At 37.0% G+C, this 24,453-nt stretch overlaps 1 protein-coding gene across 2 annotated transcripts; it reads left to right on the top strand.

The window, feature by feature from the left end:
* Positions 1-1,648: 1,648 nt before the first annotated feature.
* eftud2 (elongation factor Tu GTP binding domain containing 2) lies at positions 1,649-21,220 on the top strand. 2 transcript variants are annotated; one of them, XM_046866732.1, is made up of 28 exons: positions 1,649-1,769; positions 2,988-3,138; positions 3,222-3,388; positions 3,524-3,610; positions 3,696-3,771; positions 5,402-5,467; positions 5,933-5,968; positions 6,078-6,168; positions 6,270-6,352; positions 7,045-7,211; positions 8,653-8,777; positions 8,878-8,941; positions 9,030-9,120; positions 9,212-9,347; positions 9,840-9,967; positions 10,041-10,234; positions 11,353-11,464; positions 12,489-12,629; positions 12,758-12,859; positions 12,971-13,053; positions 13,400-13,486; positions 14,289-14,415; positions 14,705-14,792; positions 15,975-16,093; positions 16,293-16,387; positions 16,581-16,734; positions 18,568-18,675; positions 20,685-21,220. In XM_046866732.1, exons 2-28 carry the CDS (start codon positions 3,037-3,039, stop codon positions 20,778-20,780), a joined length of 2,925 nt encoding a protein of 974 aa, XP_046722688.1. In that variant the 5' UTR covers positions 1,649-1,769; positions 2,988-3,036; the 3' UTR covers positions 20,781-21,220. The 2 variants fall into 2 exon arrangements, with proteins under 2 accessions (XP_046722688.1, XP_046722687.1); XM_046866731.1 differs by having other exon boundaries at positions 3,222-3,395; positions 3,532-3,610.
* Positions 21,221-24,453: the final 3,233 nt, after the last annotated feature.

Here is a 24,453-nt window from a genome sequence, read left to right as displayed (position 1 = left end):
AGCACCTTACTCAAGGGCCCAAGCACTGGCATGACAAGGCTGGGATTTGAACTAATAACCATTTAATCTTGAAGGTCAACATATGACCTGCTGCATGCATGCAAGGTTATTTGTGCGTCCCTATATTATTATTACAGAGAAACCTGATTTAAAAAAATCATATATAGGATTTGTGAAAGTGTGGAACAGTGGCTGTGGTTAGCATGTTTGCCTCACACTGATAGTTGAGATTATGGGTTCAAATGCCCCCTTAGCTCTGTGTGTGCTGAGTTTGCATGTTCTCTAGATGTGCTTCTGAGGCTTCCACTGGGGCTTCTGGTTTCTTCCCACACTCCAAAGACCAAAGACATTGTTGTCGGGTATCTGGTGTTTTTAAATTGTGTGTGCATGTGTGAGATAGTGTGAGAGATTGTGCTAGCGATAGGGCTGCACCAAGTCCAGGGTGTTCCTCAGTTTGTCCCCTGAGACCCCTGTTTAGAATAAGCTGTAAAAAAAATGGCTGGATGGATTTGTGATAGATTTTATAGTTTCATTTTATAACAACTTGATACTTTCTGATTAAATATATTCCAATTCCAAACAAATTTTTATTTTTTATGTACATATTTAGGTCTCAGTTGCATAAATAAATGCACAATTTGGGAGACGTTTTATTGCTATAAATATCAGCACTAGCTAAATATGTTTGTTAAAAATACTCTTTTAAAAATTCTAACTTACATGTAGTCTAACAACTTACTAGAAAGGTTATTATACTGTATACTGTTTGTAATAAATTAGACAAGAACAGGGAAGGAAAATGGGGCAAAGAAAAGGGATAAAGTATATAAACATGTGAGAAATATAAATTTTAGTGTGCTAACCCAAATCAATTTCTTCTCTGTCAGACAACAACAGCTATTAAATCCGCACAAATATATTTGAGCTTGTGCAGTTTGCTACAGATGCGGTTTGCGAGCTCTGACTAAGGCGCTGGTCAACCATCCAATCAAAGGGTGTGAAAATGCTGCCGTTATTGTATGCCTGCTAAATGCAAAATTGAAATCGGACTGGTTAAAACAATAGCTACAAGCTACTTTTATTGTAAACATAAGTCAGTGATTCTAAAGGGGTTTAGGTTCAGTAAAGATGGCTTTGCTGGCCCTGCCCACCACGATAGATAGATAGATAGATAGATAGATAGATAGATAGATAGATAGATAGATAGATAGATAGATAGATAGATAGATAGACAGACAGACAAAGAGACAGATAGATAGATAGATAGATAGATAGATAGATAGATAGATAGATAGATAGATAGATAGATAGACAGACAGACAAAGAGACAGATAGATAGATAGATAGATAGATAGATAGATAGATAGATAGATAGATAGATAGATAGATAGATAGATAGATAGACAGACAAAGAGACAGATAGATAGATAGATAGATAGATAGATAGATAGATAGATAGATAGATAGATAGATAGATAGATAGATAGATAGATGTCAGTGAGTGAAGATATGGGCATCTAATCATTTTTAGAAGAACCATCAATGTTTGTAACACAATCAGATTCTCATACTATATTTTTTTACCAAAATACGTCGAAGATAAAATTCATCCCTCTATTCATCTCTTCTTCGGCAACATTTTTATTAGGCACAGCGAAAGGCGCCTTGCTCGTGACGTCATCGACGTTCGACTTACGTTGTGCGGTGTAAGGGCCTGGCGGTGTGCGGTGTTTGGAAACACTGAATAAATACGGAAAACCCGCCAATACGTAAGTTTACTCTTTTTCTTTTTCTTGCGCATTGCTAATGATCAATACGGATTTATAGAAATATACTTAGGAACAATGTTATATTCTGCTCAAAAGAGCGACAGAACAGTATAAAGTGTCAGGTTAACGTTAGCATGTGTAGCATTATGGTTCTGATCCCATTCATACATGTATTGTGCATGAGAGATCTATTGACTAGTTCATATCAACACGTTTACCTTTTTTATTTGTTTATTTAAAAAAAATCTGTTATGTTGTATTTATTTTTTCGTTAATTGGACAAATTTGTTCAAGATCCGGGGAAAGTCTTTCGTATTAGACATGAAGCACACTATGTAGGATGCAGGACATGTGATCTACTGTGTATAGTGCATTAATAGAGAGAGTGAATATAAATGTTTTAAAAAAGATTTTTCAGAAATTATTTGTGATAAATAATGCAATTTGCAAGCGTTCTTAATCATCAAGGATTTTTTTTTTTTACGTTAAGTTTTATAATTAAAAACGTAAAATAATACTCTAAACTGCTCAGGAAACCATTTCATGCCTATTGCCCACACTTTTTTCTAATTTTATTAAAAAATTAAATCAGCAAAACGCTTTTTGTTTTTGCGGTACTTATCATTTTCAGACTTTACTACCTTTATGCAAAAAAAAAAAAAATGAAAGGACGTTAATTAAAGGAAATTAAATTTCTTTTTCTACTACTTCATTTTTTTGTATTTGTTTTTTTATTTTTTAATTTTTTTGGAAGAGGGGTGATTGGGGTTACATACTTAAACTCCCTTCAACTGTCCTGAACTGTGTGCATTTAATATTTTCAGTAAACATTCATTTTAAACCCAGAGGTAAAAAAAAAGGCAGGTTTCTTTTTTTCTTTCTTTTTTTTTGTTTAAAAAAAAAAAATGTAGAAATACAATTTTGAGCAGGAAAGAAACCTGAGAAAAAGTAATATAAATCTGGACACACATATAATGTCCAGATTTTTATAACTTTTATATATGTAAGAGAGAGAGAGAAATCGTGTATAAAAAATAACGGTATGCATTATGTACCTAATAACCCCAAATACCAATGTGCACAAGCGCAGTGAGCTGTAACAATGTATGATTGTTTTAGATTTGGTTGACCAGTGCATTAAATAAGAGGTGAGGGTGGAATTGTAAACATAGCTATAATCTATATTCCTCCACTTCATATTTGCATTCCCATGTTCAGGGTGCCAGAGTTGTTCGTTTGAAACCACACCGGATAAAAGCTCAACGCCATGGAGAACGACCTGTATGACGAATTCGGTAACTACATCGGGCCAGAACTGGACTCTGATGAGGATGAGGACATGGAGGCAGAGGACCGTGATGCGGTTGAGGTAAATAGAATCTCTGAGCTTAATTGTATCTATGTTTAATGAAAGAGTTAAATCATACAATGAAACGCGTGTGGTGTGTCCAGGCGGATGAGGATGAGGATGATGAAGACCAGGTTGACGCTGATGAGGAGGGTGGTGGTGGCGGCGGCATGGAGGTGGTTTTGCACGAGGATAAGAAGTATTATCCGACTGCAGAGGAAGTCTATGGGCCCGAAGTGGAGACGATCGTGCAGGAGGAGGACACGCAGCCGCCACTGGTGAATTCTCAACTCGTCATGCGAGCATATGTTCATAAGCTTAATTTTTATGTCCAATGCAAATTTCATAACTGCAGTGTATCCAGGATAGAAATCAAAGAACCAAAACTATCATTCTGTTTCTGTCTCCTGTCAGAGCCTATTATAAAGCCTGTAAAGACGAAGCAGTTCACTCTGACAGAGCAGGAACTTCCAGCTACAGTTTATGAGATGGAGTGAGTCTGCATATATTACATACCAAATGTTATTTCTGAGTGATCTGGACATCATGGAAAATTACCAAAATCTTTTTCTTGGCAGATTTCTCGCTGATTTAATGGACAGCTCTGAACTGATTAGAAACGTCACTCTGTGCGGTCATTTACACCACGGCAAGGTCAGTGCAAAAAAAAAAATCTATATATTTATATACACACACCGTATTTTGTGTTAAAGATTGAAACACGGTTTCAAGTAAAATGAATGAGCGTTGAATTGGGCCATTTTATTTTTACAGATTTGCTTATATATATATATATATATAATGAGCTTTATTTGAAGCGTTTCCCCTTTTTCATCTTTAAGATATTTTAGAAGAGACAATATAAATATATCATAATGGGAGAAAAAGAAACAATCAGAAATGGTGAGCTCTATATATGTATGCAGTTATTATAAAGTGTAAAAGTTTGCATTGCTTTTAAAATGCATGTAATTCATCATTGGTCACATACCCACAAACATGAACAGTATGATGTACACCAACATGCGGTCACTGTCACTGATGTTTGTATACACTAGAATTTAGCCCTGTGTATGTAGAAAGGATAAAAATATAAGAAATGTAAATGTATTTTATGATTGTGAGGTTAATCAGAAATTATAATTTGAGAAAAATTGAGACTAGTGGCAAAAACATTACGGTTGTATCGTGACTATTATTGGAAAGTCATTGTGAGACATTGGGGTCGCCACAGTTGAACATCCTTCTCCATATTACTCTGACCTTTACATCTTTCAAACCAAGCCTGCATGTCTTCCCTCACCCTATCCTTACATCTCCTTCTTGTCCTTCCTTTTTTTCTTCTGCCTGGCAGCTCCATCCTCAGCATTCATTTTCAATCCAATTAATGTTTATTTCTGTAGCACATTTCACAATGGACATTGAATCAAAGCAGCTCTGGATGGAAAGATGTCACAGGGAAGAAAACCAGACTCAAATGAGAAATTCACTCCCATTTGGGTGACACCAAGAGTGTGATTTATAAATAATTAAAACATCACAAATGACCCGAGAGTGAGAAATATCTTGATCGTAAAGTGTGTGATTGAGTAATGTCCTTTCTACAGTTTTCCATCAGTTGGAGTTTTGGAAGCAGGTGCTCCTGAGCAACCCATAAATGATCTGAGATCATTTTAGATTCAACACCAAGTCCTGCTTACCAGAGCCTTTGAATGTTAAATGATAGAGAAACAGCATATGTAGAATGTTTATTTTTAATGATTGATTAAGAGGTAGTTTAGCCTTAAAGTCCAATGTCCGAAATCATGAAGTGGTATCCACCTGGAGCTGGCTTATTCCTAGCTAGCTCGGGTTCCTCACAGGGTCGGCATCTTCTCTTTGAAGGTCCGAAATCTCCATTAGGTGGCACACAACTGGAGTTGGTGCAACCGCTGGATACCTCGGGGATGGGTAGAGGAAGAGAAGGAGTGGAGGGGAATTAGCGTCTTTGCTGTTCTTAGCAGTCTTCTACCGATATACCCCATGTCCCTCCTCTGCACGTGATGAAACCATCTCAATCGTGCCTTTCTCACCTTGTCTCCAAAACATCCCACCTGCAGCATCTTCAGCTGTGCCAACCCAAAGCTCTGCCTCCTTTTTTTTGTCAATGCGACTCTTTTCCACCCACTCCACCTGTTTTCTTCACTTCTCATACATTACGTTTGACTTTCAATGACCTGAACTGTTATATTGGCGTTTGTGTGCTGCTCAAAGTGAAACGAGTTTGTGTATTTGTTTTTCACAGACCTGCTTTGTAGACTGCCTGATTGAACAGACTCATCCGGAAATCCGCAAGAGAGACGATGCAGATGTAAGTGTAAAGTCATTAGATTAGATTAGATTTGATTAGATTCAACTTGATTGCTATTGTGCGAGGTACTTCTTAGAGCCAATGAAAATGCACTTCGGATTTTACCAGAAATGCAAAAGGGGCCTATTTACAATGAATAGCAGTGGGTTATGGGTCCATATGTACAGAAGGTGCAATAGGTAATAAGATTTGGTATATATAGTAAAATATCAGGAAGATAACACGCTACATCATGATACACATGTACGTATATAAATGTATAATACCGTATATACAGAATAAATATGGGTGGAAAATACAGTAGTGCAATGATAAGTTATGGATGGTGTATACATGCGTAGTGGATAAACACTTGATCAGCTTTTCAGTAGCAAAAATAAAACGCAGATATTGGAAAGTTTGTAGTAAAAGTCTATTCTAAAAGCTTGTGGTTAAAAGATTGCTTTGTTGTTTTCTGTCCTTTAGCTGCGCTATACAGATATTCTTTTCACCGAACAAGAGGTAAGTCTATTTTGAACCATACTATTTTGCTTCCTAGCAGTTCTCTGCATGTGTACTAAAATTGCGTGTAATATTTGGGTGATGTTATTGTTGTATGTGTTTTCTGCAGCGTGGAGTTGGTATTAAAAGCACACCTGTGACAATGGTACTTCCTGACTCGAGAGGGAAATCCTACCTGTTCAATATTATGGACACTCCAGGTATACACAACTGAAGACTTTCACATTTTAAAGTATATTTAGATACTTGGAAACGAGGGAGGAGGTAATGCCGCGGTTATTAACTTTTTTTTTTTACTCAGGTCACGTGAACTTTTCTGATGAGGTTACAGCAGGAATCAGGCTTTCTGATGGAATTGTGCTGTTCATCGACGCTGCTGAGGGGGTGAGTCATACTGCTGCTGCTGATAATGATGGTGATGATGATGCTGGGTCTTGGTTGTGTAGGGCAGAATATTTTGCTTAATCCTTTAGCACACAATCCAACCATTTTAGAATAAAGAGAAAATGTACTTTCATTCTCCTGTCAATCAAAAAAACGGCAGTCATGGGCACCCGTGCACTCTCGTGCATGTAAGTGCTTTTCTTTGAGTACATTTCGCTTTCCCTTTGATTCAGCATGAGCAGCACTTTGAAAAGCATGTAGTAGGTTTCTTTTTCACAGAGTTGGTTCTAGAGGTTGACCGGATTTTACTGATAACTTATTAATTAAGCGATAAACTTTAAAATGGATACTGGTTTAAAAAACACAAAACACTCCACAGTTACATCCAAAATGAAAAAAAATGACACTTCAAATAAACAGCACGCAATGTCAATGATTCGCCTCTAGAGGCTGCTGTCGTACTGTATAACGCAACCCGGAAAAACCATCGGTATGGATTTTTGCGGATAGTTCCAGCAATTTAACTATCGGTGCTGATTAATCTTCAAAACCAATGCATCCGTCAACCTCTAGTTGGTAATTAAGTATATTTGGAAGAACTTGGAATTCTCCAGATTGGATATAGACCCAACAGTCGTCCGTTTTCACTCAGTGTATGTTTATTCTACATCCATCTCTTCACGTACATGTAGGTCATGCTGAACACGGAGCGTCTTATAAAACACGCCGTGCAGGAGCGTCTGGCCATCACCATCTGCATCAACAAAATAGACCGGCTGATCTTAGAGCTCAAACTGCCTCCCACTGATGCCTACTACAAACTGCGACACATCGTCGACGAGGTCAACGGCATGCTAAGGTACCTCTTCCACAACGCTAAACCTGCTTACCACTGGATAATCGAAGATACAAGGCTGGGATGGTTGAGTTTTGTTGAAGAAGTGGATTGTGGTGGATCGATGAATTGATCTAAATATATTTCATTTGATGTATTATTAGGGAGTGTTTGGAAAACACCATAGGAATAGTTTGACTTGCAATATAACATTTATACCAAGTTTGTCTAGAAGGCAGCATCACCAACGATAATCTGAGGATATATGCAGAGTTCGTACGCTTCTTGAAAGTACTTAAATTTCAGACTCATTGATTTAAGGCCTGAAAAGTACTAGAAAACAAATATAGGTCCTTAAAAGTGCTTAAATTAAATTAGAAACATTTTGTTTGGTAGAAAGAAATGCTATTTCAAACATTTTCATATATGCGCTGTCAAAAATTGAACGGAACCGCTAATAACGGGGTGGAGATGGGGTAGCATGGAAAAAATTAGCTGACGTTGATGTGTTAGCTGATGCCCTTGCTGTGGTTTGAGCTGTGACACTTGCTGTGTCTGAAAGAAACCTCTGTACAAATTAGAATAAACATAGTATTAATAAAGCTCTGGACTGTCACTTTAACTCGGGACTTTCACAGCTCAGTGTAACTTTATACTGCACATTGACACTTTAAGGACAAATCACACTGAATCACTTTAATCTGTACTTTTGTCAATATCTATATTCTATTTCTATTTTTCATGTTTCCATGTCGGACAGTCGTAAAAAAAAAAAAAAGCATTCCACTACATGCCGTACTTTGCATGGATGTGTATGAGACACATGATATATTAGCAAATAATCATTTTCTGCATGCCCTTATATAATGTCTAGTGAATTTGTTCTTGTATGAATTATTTCTTTTTTATGTATATATATAAATATATATGTATACATGTATTTTTACAATCTGGCACTTTCCCGAGCAGTGTTTTGCACTCTATTTGAATATTATCACTATGAGCTCCGTTGAGTTCAATGGATTTATTTAAATTCCTTTGAACACGACTACTTAAAAAGGTCTAAATTGATGAATCCTACACATTCAAAACATAATTATTACTCTTTACTGTAAACGTTAAGTGTAAGTGAAAAGTACTCTAAGAGGTCTTTCATGATGCTGTGTGTGTTGGGGTGAATTTGATAGGTGCTTGATATAAAATAAATGTAGTATAATAGTTTAAAGCACTATATAATAGTGCTTTAAAAAGTCCTTAAATCTGGTGTTTATGAAAGAGTGGGAACCCTGTATATAAAGCATTATACACTCATTTACATTCTCAGAGCATAATATGTAGAATCATGTAGAATCCTCTTTGATGTAAACATAATTAGTGAAATTAATCCAAATGTTTTAATTGTTTTAAATTCTATACATTAAATTTAAATGTAAAATGTTTACCTTTCTGTTTCATTTTCTTTTAGCACATATACAACTGATGAGTCTCTAGTAGTGTCTCCTCTGCTGGGCAACGTGTGCTTCTCTTCCTCGCAGTACAGCATCTGCTTTACCCTCGGCTCTTTCGCCAAGATCTACTCCGATACCTACGGTAACACACACATTGACATATACACGCCTAGATAAACTGGCATTTTTGGACTGTTCGGCAGTCAGAGTGAGTGTGTTTATTTTATTTCTTTTTCTTCCAGGTGACATAAACTACAACGAGTTTGCAAAGAGACTCTGGGGAGACATCTACTTCAACCCCAAAACGTAAGAATCCTTATAACCACTGTTTAAAATACGAGCAGCTTCTCTGAACTTTTCTCTAACATGATTGGTTGTGCTGTCTGTCAATCAGGAGGAAGTTCACGAAAAAAGCCCCCAACAGTAACTCACAACGCAGCTTTGTTGAGTTTGTACTGGAGCCACTCTATAAGATCCTTTCTCAGGTAAGGCCGAGTCGTACACATGGACTGGAAGTTTTTTTTTATTTTTTTATAACCAGCAGTTAAAGTTTTCATTTCTCAATTCTCTCTGTAGGTGGTGGGGGATGTGGACACTTCGTTGCCTCGTGTATTGGATGAATTGGGGATCCACCTGACCAAAGAGGAGCTCAAACTCAACATCCGGCCTCTGCTGCGACTCGTCTGCAATCGCTTCTTTGGGGAGTTTACAGGTTTGGGATTTCATGGCAATTTTAATGATTATGTTTTCTGCATGGCATAAAGATCCATGAAAATACTGAGCAACTCAAGAACTTTGAGGATGGATTTGGACTGTAATTAATAATCAACAGTCTACTACAATGGCTCAGGACCACAGGTTGCAATTAATCGCCTATTACTGCACAATTAATGAATAGACATTTGGTGCCTCCCAGATGAGAAGGGGGTTTACCTTTTGAGTCTGGTTCCTCTCAAGGTTTCTTCCCCATGCCGTCTCAAGGAGTTTTTCCTTGCCATAGTCACCACTGACTCACTTATTAGGGACAAACAATTATAGGGAGCAAACGTTTACATATTGTCTTATAACCATATTATTGCTGTAAAAGTGCTTTGAGACAATGTCTATTGTTAAAAGTGCTCTACAAATAAAAATGAATTGAATTGTTAATTTGAATCAAACTTTACCTGATTTGCTTGTTTTGCGTCCAAATCTGTGGTCGCAGGTTTTGTGGACATGTGCGTGCAGCACATCCCATCTCCTCAAGGGGGCGCCAAAGCCAAGATCGAACACAGCTACACCGGAGGACTGGACTCGGACCTGGGCGAGGCCATGACTGAGTGTGACCCTGATGTATGTCTTGTAATTGTGTGCATGTGACAGTAGTTTGCAGCATACTTTGTACTAATTTCTTTCTTTGTGTCAGGGTCCATTAATGTGTCACACCACTAAGATGTACAGCACCGACGACGGAGTGCAGTTCCACGCATTTGGTCGGGTTCTGAGCGGAACGCTGCAAGCGGGACAACCGGTGAAAGTTCTAGGAGAGAATTACACACTGGAGGATGAAGAGGACTCGCAGATCTGCACTGTCGGACGCCTGTGGATCTCTGTAGCCAGGTGAAGACCTTGAAGCACCGTTTTGCCACTGCATATTTAACATTGATAACTAGTCTCAATCTTGGAATAATTGCTGACAAAAGTATTATCGTCTATTATGCCATGGTCATTCGGAATACTAATTTCTGATTGGCTGGAAGGTGTGTATTCAAACTGCTAAGGGAAATGACACAGGGATTAAACACAAACAGCTTCATTATTAGTAGAGACGCATCACAGATGCATGCAATTCACAAACAAACAAGATTTTTTGACCCCCTTCTCTTCTACCATCTGATTGTTTAAATTCATTCAAATAAGTGTAATAATCTTATCATCCACTGCTAATCATTATTTGTGTCCATTGAGCAAGTTTTGCCCTGCAAACAGCCATGATGGCTTTAACTTCTCAATCCATGCAAATGACAACAGTATATACGAGGTGGTATCAAAAAGCTTCGAGACCAGCTCTGTTGACAAGAAAGTACTTATCTAAGTTTATACGCTATAACCTTTAAACAAGTCCTCTTGCACAGTAACACAGCGCTCCCAGCGTTCCTGCCACTTCTGGAATATGTCCTGGACGTCTTCTTTTTGAAGCGTGTCAAGCACCTTTTCAGATTCACACTGGATCTTGACAGTGGTGTCAAAACTGCGTTTTTATAGTGTGGCACATACAAATAGCTGTAATCATAAGGAAAATGGCAGTAAAGGTAGTAGTCGACTTAGGACCACGATTGGGACCGACAGACCGGTCTTAACACGATTTGGTCGTAAATAGAGTAGGCTATATGTACAGTACTGTGAAATGATGCCGGAAGCTGGTACGCACTGTCGTACGCCGTGGCTAGCGATTGTGGTCGTAAAGTCGAAATGTCGTAAGTTGCATAGGTCGTAAGTCGATGACTACCTGTATAACAAAATAAGAATAGAACGGAACCTATATATTTGACAAAACAGACCTCATTTCCTCTCTTTAATAAGGTTAATGAGGTTAAACGTTTGTCAAAGTGAACTTCTACAATAATAATGCATTCATACTAAGTGTATTGTGGAAAGATTGTCTATGTTTTTCCATTGCATGCGTATAAACATCTGCATCTGACTGTGTGTGTGTGTGTGTGTGTGTGTGTGTGTAGGTATCAGATTGAGGTGAACCGGGTCCCTGCAGGCAATTGGGTGCTAATTGAAGGCTGCGACCAGCCCATTGTAAAAACAGCAACCATCACAGAGCCTCGAGGCAATGAAGAGGTGAGACTTGCTGTATGTGTGAAGAGACGCTAGGTGAAGTGACAGGCACTGTGCGTCAGAGTGAGCAATTAGTCTCGAGGGGAACACTGGAAAAACAATTATGCGTGAGGACAGAATTGTACCTCTGAATCGTCTGTGAGATGCGTGTGTAACAGTGGCTGCGTCACGCAAATCTGACATTCACAGCAAATTTCAATAAAGTCTTATTCACTGAGGTAGAGTAAAGATTTAATAGAAAAACAGTTGTTGGATCTCTGCCTTCATCCTAGCATGCAAATTCCATTCTCTCTTCTAACAGAGATATTTTTGGTGCATGATTTGTTTCCCATTCTGTTTTTTTTTTTTTCCGTTCTGCTAGAATTTCTTGTCAATTTTTATTCATGACAATTTTTGCTCCCATTACACCCTTTCTGTTCAATGATTTCCAACATAAGAGTAGCCACTGAGGTCTGACTGTATTCTAGAGGTGGATTTTACCGATAATGATAACTTGATAACTGATTATATGGTTGGATCGTACTTCCTGAAAATCGATTAATGAAGCGATGGTTTTTAAAATGGATACTGGATTAAAAAAAAAAAAAAACACTATGTAAAATAGAAAATAGCACCCCACTTTATTACAAAAAAGTACTGGATCATGAAATGGGTTAAAAAAAAGATTTTTTGAGAAAAAAAATGATATTATTAATACATTATTATTTATGAATACTGTAAAATATCGCTCTTTCCGTTCAGCGCAGTCTCGCGTGTAAAAACAAACCGCATGTGGTGTCAGTGATTTGCCTCTAGAGGCTGCCATCGTAATGACGGCGGACCTACACAGGCAATGCTCCGGCAATGTACGCAAGCGGGAAGAACTATCTGTGTGGATTTTTGCCAATCGTTACAGCAATCAACAATCGGTGCAGATTAATCCGCAAATCCGATGAGTCAGTCGAACTTCATTGCATGCTATGCAATCATTAAAACTCTTCCTATCAAAGACTTTTTTGTACCACATAGTGATATGTTTTGTGTCCAGGCCCAGATCTTCAGGCCGCTGAAGTTCAACACTGCTTCCATTATCAAAATCGCTGTGGAACCTGTGAATCCCTCTGAGCTGCCCAAGATGTTGGATGGACTAAGAAAAGTTAACAAGAGCTACCCATCCCTTACAACAAAGGTAAAACACATCCATGCATATACACTCACTACGGCACTGCACTCTACTCATCAATGCTGTAAATTGGTTGCTAATTTACGATTGACCTAAATACAGTGCTCTCTGTGTGTGTGTGTGTGTGTGTGTAGGTGGAGGAATCTGGAGAGCATGTTATCCTGGGTACAGGTGAGCTCTATCTGGACTGCGTCATGCACGACCTGAGAAAGATGTACTCCGAGATTGACATCAAGGTATTGCTCCTGTTATTACACAATACAGTCTGATTTTTACATTTGACATTTTTCAAATTTTTGTTTTTTTTTGTCCTGATTTCGACACTATTCTAAAACTTTTCACCTCAGGTTGCTGACCCTGTAGTGACCTTTTGTGAAACCGTGGTGGAAACATCGTCTCTGAAGTGTTTCGCTGAAACACCCAATAAAAAGTATGTGATCCAAACAGTGACGATTCGACAGCATGCAAATTAGAATTTGAGAATCTTTGCTTTCTGTAATCTAGTATGCTAGTGATTTTGTTTAAATGTGTGCAACATTACTGCAAGATCTGTGCTGATTAGGTTTGTTGTGCTACAGCTTTTGCTTTTTTATTTGTATTTTTTTTAACACCACTGCATGATAGTTTTTCCGTGCCATTTTGCTGAAATATATTTTTAAATATACTCTTAAAACGTGGGTGGTAAAGTATACCATAAGCAGCAAAACTCTGTTTAAACCACATTTTTTTTTATCTCTTCTCTTTGTGTTTTTTTTTTTTATCTTGTTGAATTCCAGGAACAAGATCACGATGATTGCTGAGCCTCTGGAGAAAGGCCTTGCTGAAGATATTGAGAACGAGGTGGTGCAGATTACATGGAACAGGTGCAAAGGCTCACCCTTCATTAAACTTATCTGTCTTTGACATTGTACCTCGTCTGCATTTACTTATGGCACCACTGAGAAACAACACCTGGTCCGAACTGGAATTAGTGAACTGGTTTTAGTTTCTCATCCATTTTGTCACAGATGTCTAAAACGAAACAGATGACAAAATTCGTTTGGTTGTTTGTATGTGCCTAGCATAGTCTTGACTAGCTAAAGGAAGGAGGTTGTTAACATAATAAATCTAAATCGGCAACTACACCAAAGACCAAGACAACATTTCTAATGACATTGTTTTTTCTTTCTTTCTTTCTTTCTTTCTTTCTTTCTTTCTTTCTTTCTTTCTTTCTTTCTTTCTTTCTTTCTTTCTCTTTCTTTCTCTCTTTCTTTCTTTCTTTCTTTCTTTCTCTCTTTTTTTTTTTTTTACACTTTTATTGTAAAACAACTTTGAAATCCTACTATTAAATCATGTAACTGGAGCCTTTGGTACTGGAAATCTGGCCAATGGGGGAAAATGTTTATATACCATTTTCTATATACCAAAAGTTCCTGCAGTTTACAATAGAAAGGGTCTGGTAATAAGAGACTGTGTAATTTCTAATGCTAGTTTATTGATTTACTTGACATCTGAAGTTTGATTATGCACAGAGTGTGTGTGTGTGTGTGTGTGTGTCAGCTGGGTTAAAATCTGAAGTTAAAGACCCCAGCATGTGTACTTCTGTGCAGCCAGGACAGATGTCACAAACCATTTAGTGCACAGCTCTTCCAATTTGTCACCTCTGTTTTCATTCTCTGTCTGTAGAAAGAAGTTGGGAGAGTTCTTCCAGACTAAGTATGACTGGGATTTGCTGGCAGCTCGTTCGATCTGGGCTTTTGGACCAGACACCACTGGACCCAACATCTTGGTAGACGACACACTGCCCTCTGAGGTATAAATATACGATACATTAGCAGGGTAATTTATCGTATAACTGGACTTTTGCCAAACGATTACCATAAAGGCCTAAGCGTTTTTGTTCTTTGGCATGTGGTGTGTATACAGGCTTGACCTTTTAGCTGCTGATCTTCTGCATCTCTTGGTGTGTGGGAGAGTCAGTGTAAAAAGATGTTGACATCAGTTGCTGGGGTTTTTTTCTGTTGTATGAAAGGGTGGAGTTTTAACACTGGGGTAAAGTTCAATTCTGATTCTACTTGGGGTGTGTGTGTGTGTGTGTGTAGGTGGACAAAGCCCTCCTTGGCTCAGTGAAGGACAGCATTGTTCAGGGCTTCCAGTGGGGAACTAGAGAAGGCCCACTGTGTGATGAACGTAAGTCACTCAAATCACAGTCAATCCTCAACATGCATAGTATCAGCAAGTATATTTGTCATATCTGGGAAACCTTTCTCCAAGGAGAACATTCCACATTCTTCTAAAATGTAATCTTGTTCTTGTTTTGCGAGTTTATTAATCAGAAAATCAAGTTCTAGCATCTTAAAATCCGCTCTCTGGAAAAAAACAAAAAAACAAACACATTTTATTTCAGTTTTACACCACTGGATGAAAGTAAACATTCTTTATGAGACAATCTGTATTTAATTTAATTACGAGTTATTAATAACTCATGCATCTTTTTTCTTTTTTTTTCTTTTCCTTTCACTGTTTCCATCTTTAAAGCAGCGTTTATTCGAATATACTCTGATTTAGATGTTCAACCCATTCAGCATTACTTTTATGGTTAAAAACATGACTTCTACATATAAAGAATTATCAGAGAGAAAAAATTTAACATTTGACACAATTATGTATCATTTTCACTTGAATTTTATTATCTAGAGAATTATTCTTTAAAATACTGTAGTTTGCCAGTATGACAGTTTAATGAAGCCTAATGTTGGGGAGAATATCCTGGAAATAATATTTACATTCAGAAGTTTTATATTAAACTAAACAATCGGAAATAAACGGTCGTCTTGGTAACACTGTTGCGTGTTTGTTTTGCCGCAGCCATTCGCAATGTGAAGTTTAAGATCCTGGACGGTGATCGCTCAGGAGCCGTTACACAGAGGAGGCGGCCAGGTCATTCCCACCGCACGAAGAGTGGTGTATTCTGCCTTCCTCATGGTGAGCAGCTTGTTTTTTTCTTTTTTTCTTTTCCTTTCACTGTTTCCATCTTTAAAGCAGCGTTTATTCGAATATACTCTGATTTAGATGTTCAACCCATTCAGCATTACTTTTATGGTTAAAAACATGACTTCTACATATAAAGAATTATCAGAGAGAAAAAATTTAACATTTGACACAATTATGTATCATTTTCACTTGAATTTTATTATCTAGAGAATTATTCTTTAAAATACTGTAGTTTGCCAGTATGACAGTTTAATGAAGCCTAATGTTGGGGAGAATATCCTGGAAATAATATTTACATTCAGAAGTTTTATATTAAACTAAACAATCGGAAATAAACGGTCGTCTTGGTAACACTGTTGCGTGTTTGTTTTGCCGCAGCCATTCGCAATGTGAAGTTTAAGATCCTGGACGCGGTGATCGCTCAGGAGCCGTTACACAGAGGAGGCGGCCAGGTCATTCCCACCGCACGAAGAGTGGTGTATTCTGCCTTCCTCATGGTGAGCAGCTTGTTTTTTTTTTTTTTTTTTTTTCTTGTGTTACGCGACCGTTCGTCCTGCAGAGTAATCACTGCTTCCATTAGTCGTATTGAAGTGTTTTTTCCTTCCTAACCAATATCCTAATTGATGAGCTTGAGCTCTCTGTTACTGTTGATTTTGTGCCAGTACTCAGTACTTTGTTCTGATTGGTTGGTTTCAGGCTACACCCAGGCTGATGGAACCCTATTATTTTGTGGAGGTTCAAGCTCCTGCTGATTGTGTGTCTGCTGTTTACACTGTACTGGCACGCAGGAGGTAACACATCATACACACACACAACAGATGGATGGGGAAGGGAATTAGGCTGCTGCTGACTCTGCTGACTGTCACACACAGCAGCATTACATTCAGCACTCTCTTGAATTGCGAGTAAACGACTCGCTCTTATAGTAAATTGATTAAAAGCTGTCATGCGTCTAATACATTTAATAACGCTTTGTCTTTTCAGAGGTCATGTGACACAGGATGCACCAATCCCTGGATCGCCTCTGTACACCATCAAGGCTTTCATTCCTGCAATCGACTCGTTTGGGTTCGAGACCGATCTGCGTACACACACACAGGGACAGGCCTTTGCACTGAGTGTGTTCCACCACTGGCAGGTATACTTAGACACACACTCACTGTACAATATTAACGTGCAAATATTTTGCATTGGGTGATTGGGGGCAAGAAATGCAAGACATACTTTTTATATATATATAATCATTCATATATATATATATATATATATATATATATATATATATATATATATATATATATATATGTGTGTATATATATATATATATATATATATATATATATATATATATATATAAAATACCCACTTTATTATATAGTATCTAAAATCATATTTTATTAAAATGTTAATATATACAAATTAAATAAATCTAATGAATGCAAAACACTTTTTTATTATATTTAATAAATTGAGAAATCTATGAAATTATCATAAATTTAATTGATAAAATTCAATAGTTTGAATTTAATGGTTCAATTAGACCCCATTTGTATGTATGTGTCTGTGTGCTTTTTTTAATTATTATTTTTTATTAATATGTAATTTTCTCAAGATAGAACTTAACTGATCTACTTATTTCAGCATAGGTTAAAAAATGTCTTCATTCCATCCATCCGTCATTCATTCACTCTTTCTTCAAAACACTTTAGTTTTGTTGAATTAGTTGTTACTATAGAAACCATACCGTATTGTATATACTGTCTGAGTCACACTGTTAAAATGTTGAACCAGAACTGCACATTCAACAGTGCAACAGAGACACAAAGGCGTCGGTGTAACATATTGTTCTCAGAGCATGTTTCGTGAGAACCCAATTTGAGCGCACAGACTGGTGCAAACATTGGCATTGCAGGATGGTTGGCATATTTCTTGTATAAACAGGTAGTTAAGCTTCCTGCTGAGAAATCTGAAGTAATTGCGCAGTAACATGATGCATTTAATAAAGGTTGACCGATACGGGTTTTTCTCTGGCCGATGTCAATATTTAGAAATCAGGGCAGCCGATATATGATGCCGAAAATAAAATCTAATAGTTAATAAATAAGACGTGATACAGAAAGTTGCTTCAATTTAAACATTTATTGAACAACACAAGCCTCTCCAATCAGTTCAGAAGCTCATCGACGAGAAAGAGAATCCAATTAACTATTTACCTTTAGGGAATTACCCCCCCCAACAAAAAGGAACATGCTTGTTGTCATTCTTGCTATAGGGGTGGTATAGGGAATAATTACTTTTAGCATTCACATGCATCGGTTTGGCAAATACTATTATCCCCAGCAACTTCCAAGTGTGTCAGAATCTCATCCAAGCATGAGCTGAGAGGTTCAGTGGCTCTCCGTCGGAACTGTTAATGTTATGGAAAATATTATGTCTTCTAAAAATAAAAAATCCCACACACATACTAATGTAAATACTTTTTGAACATCTCATTCCATATTTAGTCATTATTTGCTGTCACTTTTTTTAGGAAGATGTTCCACTAGATTTTGGAGTGTTCTTGTGGAGATTTGGGTTCATACACACAGGTGTTAGTAAAGTCAGTTGATGATGTAGGTGAGATGAGAAGGCCTGGGGTGCAGTCAGTATTCCTATTTATCTCATAGGTGTCTAATAGAGTTAAGTTTAGAGCTCTATAGCAGGTCAGTCAAGTATTATCTCCGGGATTCTCATGGTTACTGGTGCCATATAAATATATTGCGCTTCAACATGATTTCCCTCACAGCATACAAATAAACACATGCACATAGTTTACCTCAGGTGGTGACACAGAATTTGATTTAATGTTTAATAATGATGCAAAGAATCAATGGATTGTGCCTTACGAAATGCCCGACACATGATTTGCTCGTGCCAACCTATAATCATTTCCGTCTTACTAACCGTCTTTTCATTGTTCTTATTCCTGTAGATTGTTCCTGGTGATCCTCTGGACAAGAGCATTGTGATTAGGCCATTAGAGCCTCAGCCCGCCCCTCATCTCGCTAGAGAGTTCATGATCAAAACTCGTAGACGCAAGGTACGATTTTCTCTTTTTCACACGTTATTTCACATTGCAGTTGAGAAGGTCATTTTGCCAGGGGAAAAAAAGTGCATAAATTTGAATATATTTGTATATCATTTATCTCGTTCTCTTCTACAGTCTTTCACAAGCAATAAACCAAAATTGTGTATCAAGGGATGTTTTAAAATGTAAACTAAGCTAAAATGAGGATATAAGAGGAAAAATGAAGGTCTACGCTACAAATCACATCGACGATAACATAAATATTTTAACCCACTTCGCCTTCTATCAGTGTAACAGACCTTCATGAGGGGCCTCTGTATAAATAATCGGAGCCCCTCCGAAGCTGTAACTCTCTTTCCGCTAGAACAGACCATGGGATTTCGACGTGGTGAATGTCGTAGACACTAAACAGCAGAGAAAATGTTAGATCAGAGATGCTGAGGCCTTTTTTTTTTTTTTTTTTTTTTTTTTTCTTTTTGAGGTAATAATCATAGTTCTGAAACGCCAAAGAAAAACATGTCTTCTGTGGTCCTTCTCACTTTTTTTTTCATAGTAACAACATAATAAAATAGATAATTTCATACTCCGGTATAAAACTGTCGTGCAGTGGTGTAGCTGTATGCACTGCTTTATCCTCAGTCATTAAACTCTTTCCTCACTTAATGAAGTGATGCTGCTACCTAATCAGCCACTTAACTAATCAATAATGAGATTCGTCGCCAGCAACTGATTAACATATCTGCGATGTCATTAGAGCAGATTTGCTGTAGACCTTTTTTTTTTTTCTTGTTTTCTTTTTCTACCTTTCCCTCCTTTTTTTTTTCTTTCTGCCTAAACACTCATCTGTACATTCATCTGAGACTCTCATTATAGAGAAGTCACAAGATCAGTGCTGGAATGTTTGCTGGATTTCTGTGGTTATTTCATTAACCAGCAAAGGAACTGGTTAGAGTTTGAAATTGAGCCGGTCAAGGTCACAGCAAGGTCAGACATATAAAATAGTTTCTTTAAAAGCTCCCTTCCTTTTTAAACTGATATTTTAGGGATATTTATGGCAAACGATTGAGGGGGGGGCCCTGAATGGTGGTGGAGCCATCCGTGTGTGCCTTCGGCATTGAGTTGTGGGATATTTTTCCCATTGTCTTCTTTATTTTGTCTTTATCTTACATTTGTTTATGGCGATTGGCAGACTGCCTTATCAAGAGCGACTTACATTTATCTCCTTCATACAACTGAGCAGCTATGGGGTTAAGGGCCTTGCTCAGGGGCCCAGGAGTGGCAGCGTGTTGTGGCTGGGATTTGAACTCACAGCCTTTGAAGCCAAAATCCAATGCCTTAACCACTAAGCTCCACCTCGATTACTCTTTAATTTATTTATAAATAACGTAATTGTGTCGCAAGAAAATCTCTTGTCTTTAATCACTGACAGACAGGGAGCTATTTCAGTTTTGATTGAGTCGCTGACCAAAGGCAATTGTGATTATCCATGATGCTGCAGTGATGCTTTTGTGCTGAATACACAGAAAAATTAAGCGCTGATCACAAAGAAACAATGTTTATGTCAAGATCACGAAAAAAAATTAAGTCGTGAAAACGAGAGAATACTAAAGCTATACATGAGACATCAGTTTGGTCTGGGATTGGAGTTTGCATAGGATTTTATCTAATAATTTATTCATTTAATCGTCAGTCCTTGTGTCTGTAGCTTCCTTCGTTCTTGGAGTATATTGATGTTTTTGGCATATAGTTTGGATGCAAAAAGAAATAGCCTTGATAAGGGATTCCAGTAGATTTCATTTGGGTCTTTTTTTCATTTTTTTTCTAGCCGTCTTATTTTTTCTTCTTAAGAAATAGCTGTTTGATCAATTCAGCATTTTTTTTTTTTTTTTTTTTTTTACAAATCCGCATTCATCTATAATGTGTGGTAATTTCCCTGCCATTGTTATTGCCAAATAAAAAAAACTACCTCCTGCCTGTTTTTCACATTTACGCTGGTTTCTTTCTCCTCCCTCTGTCCACAGGGTTTAAGCGAGGACGTCAGTATCAGCAAGTTTTTCGACGATCCTATGTTGTTGGAGCTGGCAAAGCAAGATGTTGTGTTGAACTACCCCATGTGATCAAAATAAACAGGTTTAAAAATTGGCCTCAGGTTTCACCCAAATCCGAACACCTGGCAGTGAGACTCTTTAATATCCTATTCCTTAATGCCAGCAGTAGGAGATCTAGTGTGGTACAGAGATTCCTTTGTTCAAGCTTGGATGGTTAAGAATGCAATTATAGTATGTGGTATGATTGCTGATTGTTTTTTTTTTTTCTTCAGACATTTGTCATGTATTTTTTTTTGTGCAGGGGAAGGACTGTCCCCTATCAAAAAAAAAAAAAAAATCAGTTTGTGTCACACTGATAACTGTTAATATTTTTTTATATCGCAGTACAAGAAAGTTTTGTACAGTAAAATGATGGAAAACAGGTGTGCAGCTTTTTGTCGTTTTTAATAAAACATCTGTTTGTACAATGCTGAAATAAAACTATTGAATATGGGAATATCTGTTCAGGATTTGCATGTGGCTTCAATTTGTTGTATTTGAAGAAATATAAAATATACAGTCAGTTCATACATTATTTTTATTTCAGTTATACATTAAATTGAAGGTAAAAACTAACAAAAAAAAAACTTAGTGATTTATAATGAAATATAAAATCTGACAGTAGTTCCAGATGTGCTGTATCAACAAACTCTTTTGAATATGTCCTTGTGTCTGTGGTAACTATTTATGCAAGATTTCTCCTGAGACTTCTACATAAATGGACAGATAAATGTGTGTAATCATTGACCTTGTGATGCTTCCTGAGAAGATGATTTGGATTGAGGATTTATGGAAGGAGTCTTTATTGTCTGCATCTGCTTCCAGTTGAAGCTGTAGGATTTCAGGTTTGGTTTCTTGCATCTTAGAGAGAAAACAAGGGTGAAGAAACAGTGGTTATAGCTGATATTACATTTATCAATGAACAACGTCCCCATAAATTCACATCCATGAAACAATTTGTAACTGACAAAAGTATAAAATGTCATTTTATTATTAGGACGACACTGGTGGCAAGTCTGGTGTTACAGGATCAAAACTTATTGGACCTTGTTGTCTTGTGCCACAGCACAGCCCCAGTATTGAGTATTTCCTAATAAAGTTTCACCCTGGCTTATTTCGTTTTTGTTATCAGAAATCTGGTTAGGTCACAAGAAGGCAGTCTTACGCACAGTAGGATGACATCACCCTGACGCTGAGGCAATTGAAAGCTGAAAAATCATGATTCATAGCTGTCATTAACTTTCTTTTACTTTTTTTTACTAAGTTTCTTCCAGTCATACAAATTACTAGTCAAAATGAATAGATTAGACGTGATGTCATCATTGCCATTAAGTTCTTAGTCTAATAATCACTTTGTCTTCTTTTTGTTTGTCTTTAAACGTTTTCTTTTTCAGATTATATTGAACAATTTAAATCCAAATTATCCTCCAATATGCTGCAATTTCCCTTCAAATTATGGAGGTTATCCTTTTTACATTTACACTGCTTCCTCCTTCCAGACAGGATAAAAAACAAAAGGAAAATATTGTTAGTCTGGAGGATGACAATGCCGGCAGAAGAAACGAAGCAAAAGATGTCCTTATTTGGCAAATATGTTTAGCTGTCATATGTCAAACTTTATGATGTCTATTCACAGATTTGTTTGTGGCGCTTCGGAGTACGTCTGTGTTGGCAGAACGCACGATGACTGCAGTATGACGCAATCCACAAATATTTTTGAGTCACTTTCCTGTAATTAAATATAGTAATCCAATTCCTGGCAGGCTGTCAGGAGACAGCATGAAGCACCCGATTAAATTACAGTGCAGTCAGAGGTGGCAAAAGTACACACATCCTTTACTTAAGTAGAAGTACAGATACTCATGTTTTAAAATACTCGGGTAAAAGTTGAAGTACTGATTATACCTTTTTACTCAAGTGAAAGTAAAGAAGTCTTGGCTCTGACATGTACTTAAGTAAAAAGTAGTTATTGCTTCTACCTGTTTTAGCTGTTAACTGGACCTCAAATCATGATAGATAGATAGATAGATAGATAGATAGATAGATAGATAGATAGATAGATAGATAGATAGATAGATAGATAGATAGATAGATAGATTGATTGATTGATTGATTGATTGATTGATTGATTGATTGATTGATTGAGGCATCTACCAGAAGTGCAAAAAGTAGCAATAGTGCAGATAAATATGTATCATATGTACAGCATGTGATATATATGTAAGCATATGTACAGTGATTAAATATAAAGGCTATAACAGTGCAGAGACGTGTGGACATCATTAAGAGCCTTTGCTATGTTTCCACACGGACAGTTAATGAGGTGATACCGGAGAAACTGCACCTCTTCAAGTCAAGAAGCTTTTATATATATAATCATAGACATTTTACAGATTTGAATGATGTATTGTTTTTATCTGTACGATCAATAAAAACAGTAATTTAAGTTTGTGTCGCCATTATGAGGGAAAAACCCACAAAACGCCACCTAGAGGATAAATTGTGTAAAACGGTGGATTTGGTGTTTGATTTTAGACTTGGCGCAGAAATAAAACAAAAGTTTACTAATTAATTATTTATTTTATATCTAAGTAAAGAAGGGACGTCGTGAATAAGTGTATGTTTTGCTGGAGGTTTTAATTTCGCCTCTTTTATATTTAGTTATTTATTTATGTATTTAAAATGTTTTTATTATAAAAATGGTAAAACAGAAATGCGCGCTGAATTAATAGCGCATCGATTTTGACAGCCAAATATATATATATATATATATATATATATATATATATATATATATATATATATATATATAAATACAAAACTAATTAAAATGTTGTTACCTAATGAATGTATCCAGGCTGAAGATCCACATATAGAACACAAGCAGAGAAAAGATGATGATCATGAATGTGTCTGTTCTCAGTCATGTTTAATCACTGACTCCCCCTGTCTCATCCACGTTAACCCCAAACTTCTAACTGCCTTCTGCCTGCTGATTCTTATCTTCGTAAAGAGTGAGAGTCAGGACTTTATACACCAGCGGATTGAAAAAGACGCGCAGTAACAGGAAATCGGTTGTTCGGCTGAAATCAGCGCGCAGTGTAAATAAAAAATTTACCAAATCAATGGATTAAAACTAAAGTAACGAGCCGGTTTTGAAAATGTAAGAAGTAAAAAGTACAGATATTTTTGTAAAAATGTAATGAGTAAAAGTAAAAAGTTGTCTGAAAAATAAATAGTGGAGTAAAGTACTGATACCAGAAAAATCTACTTAAGTACAGTAACAAAGTATTTATACTCCGTTACTTCCCACCTCTAAATGCAGTATATCAAAATGAATCAAATAAATGATGGCTAATTAGTAAGATCGATGGGTATGACATCCAAATGCGGTTTCCAAGATCAATCATTAAAATACTTTAAAACATTTAAGAGGATTTGCTGACAGCTTCCCAGCAATCCTACTGCATGAGGCTCAACATGTCTCATAGGCTGTCACCAAGCCTTATTTCTGCATACATTCAGTCCATGTGATCTCTGCTTTCAACCCTCACTGGATTTATTCTTGATCATCAAAATCCAGCAAAGCTTGAAACTATTCAAGAGTTTGTTTTAAAGCAATAGTACAATTCATACATGGGCAGAGGGTATAATCGAATCAGGAGTCTTCCTCAGGTTCTTTAAATAGTGAATTATTCAAGGT

The sequence above is a fragment of the Silurus meridionalis genome, chromosome 14 (assembly GCF_014805685.1).
Source record: "Silurus meridionalis isolate SWU-2019-XX chromosome 14, ASM1480568v1, whole genome shotgun sequence".
NCBI lineage: Eukaryota > Metazoa > Chordata > Actinopteri > Siluriformes > Siluridae > Silurus > Silurus meridionalis.
This window is presented reverse-complemented; position numbering and strand designations above follow the sequence as displayed.

Excerpts from the sequence above, each read along its gene's own strand:
- eftud2 (XM_046866732.1), top strand. The coding sequence starts at position 3,037 with ATGGAGAACGACCTGTATGACGAATTCGGTAACTACATCGGGCCAGAA. Across the intron at positions 7,212-8,652 it reads GAGGTCAACGGCATGCTAAG|CACATATACAACTGATGAGT; the intron begins GTACCTCTTCCA and ends ATTTTCTTTTAG. Across the intron at positions 16,388-16,580 it reads ACTGTACTGGCACGCAGGAG|AGGTCATGTGACACAGGATG; the intron begins GTAACACATCAT and ends TTGTCTTTTCAG.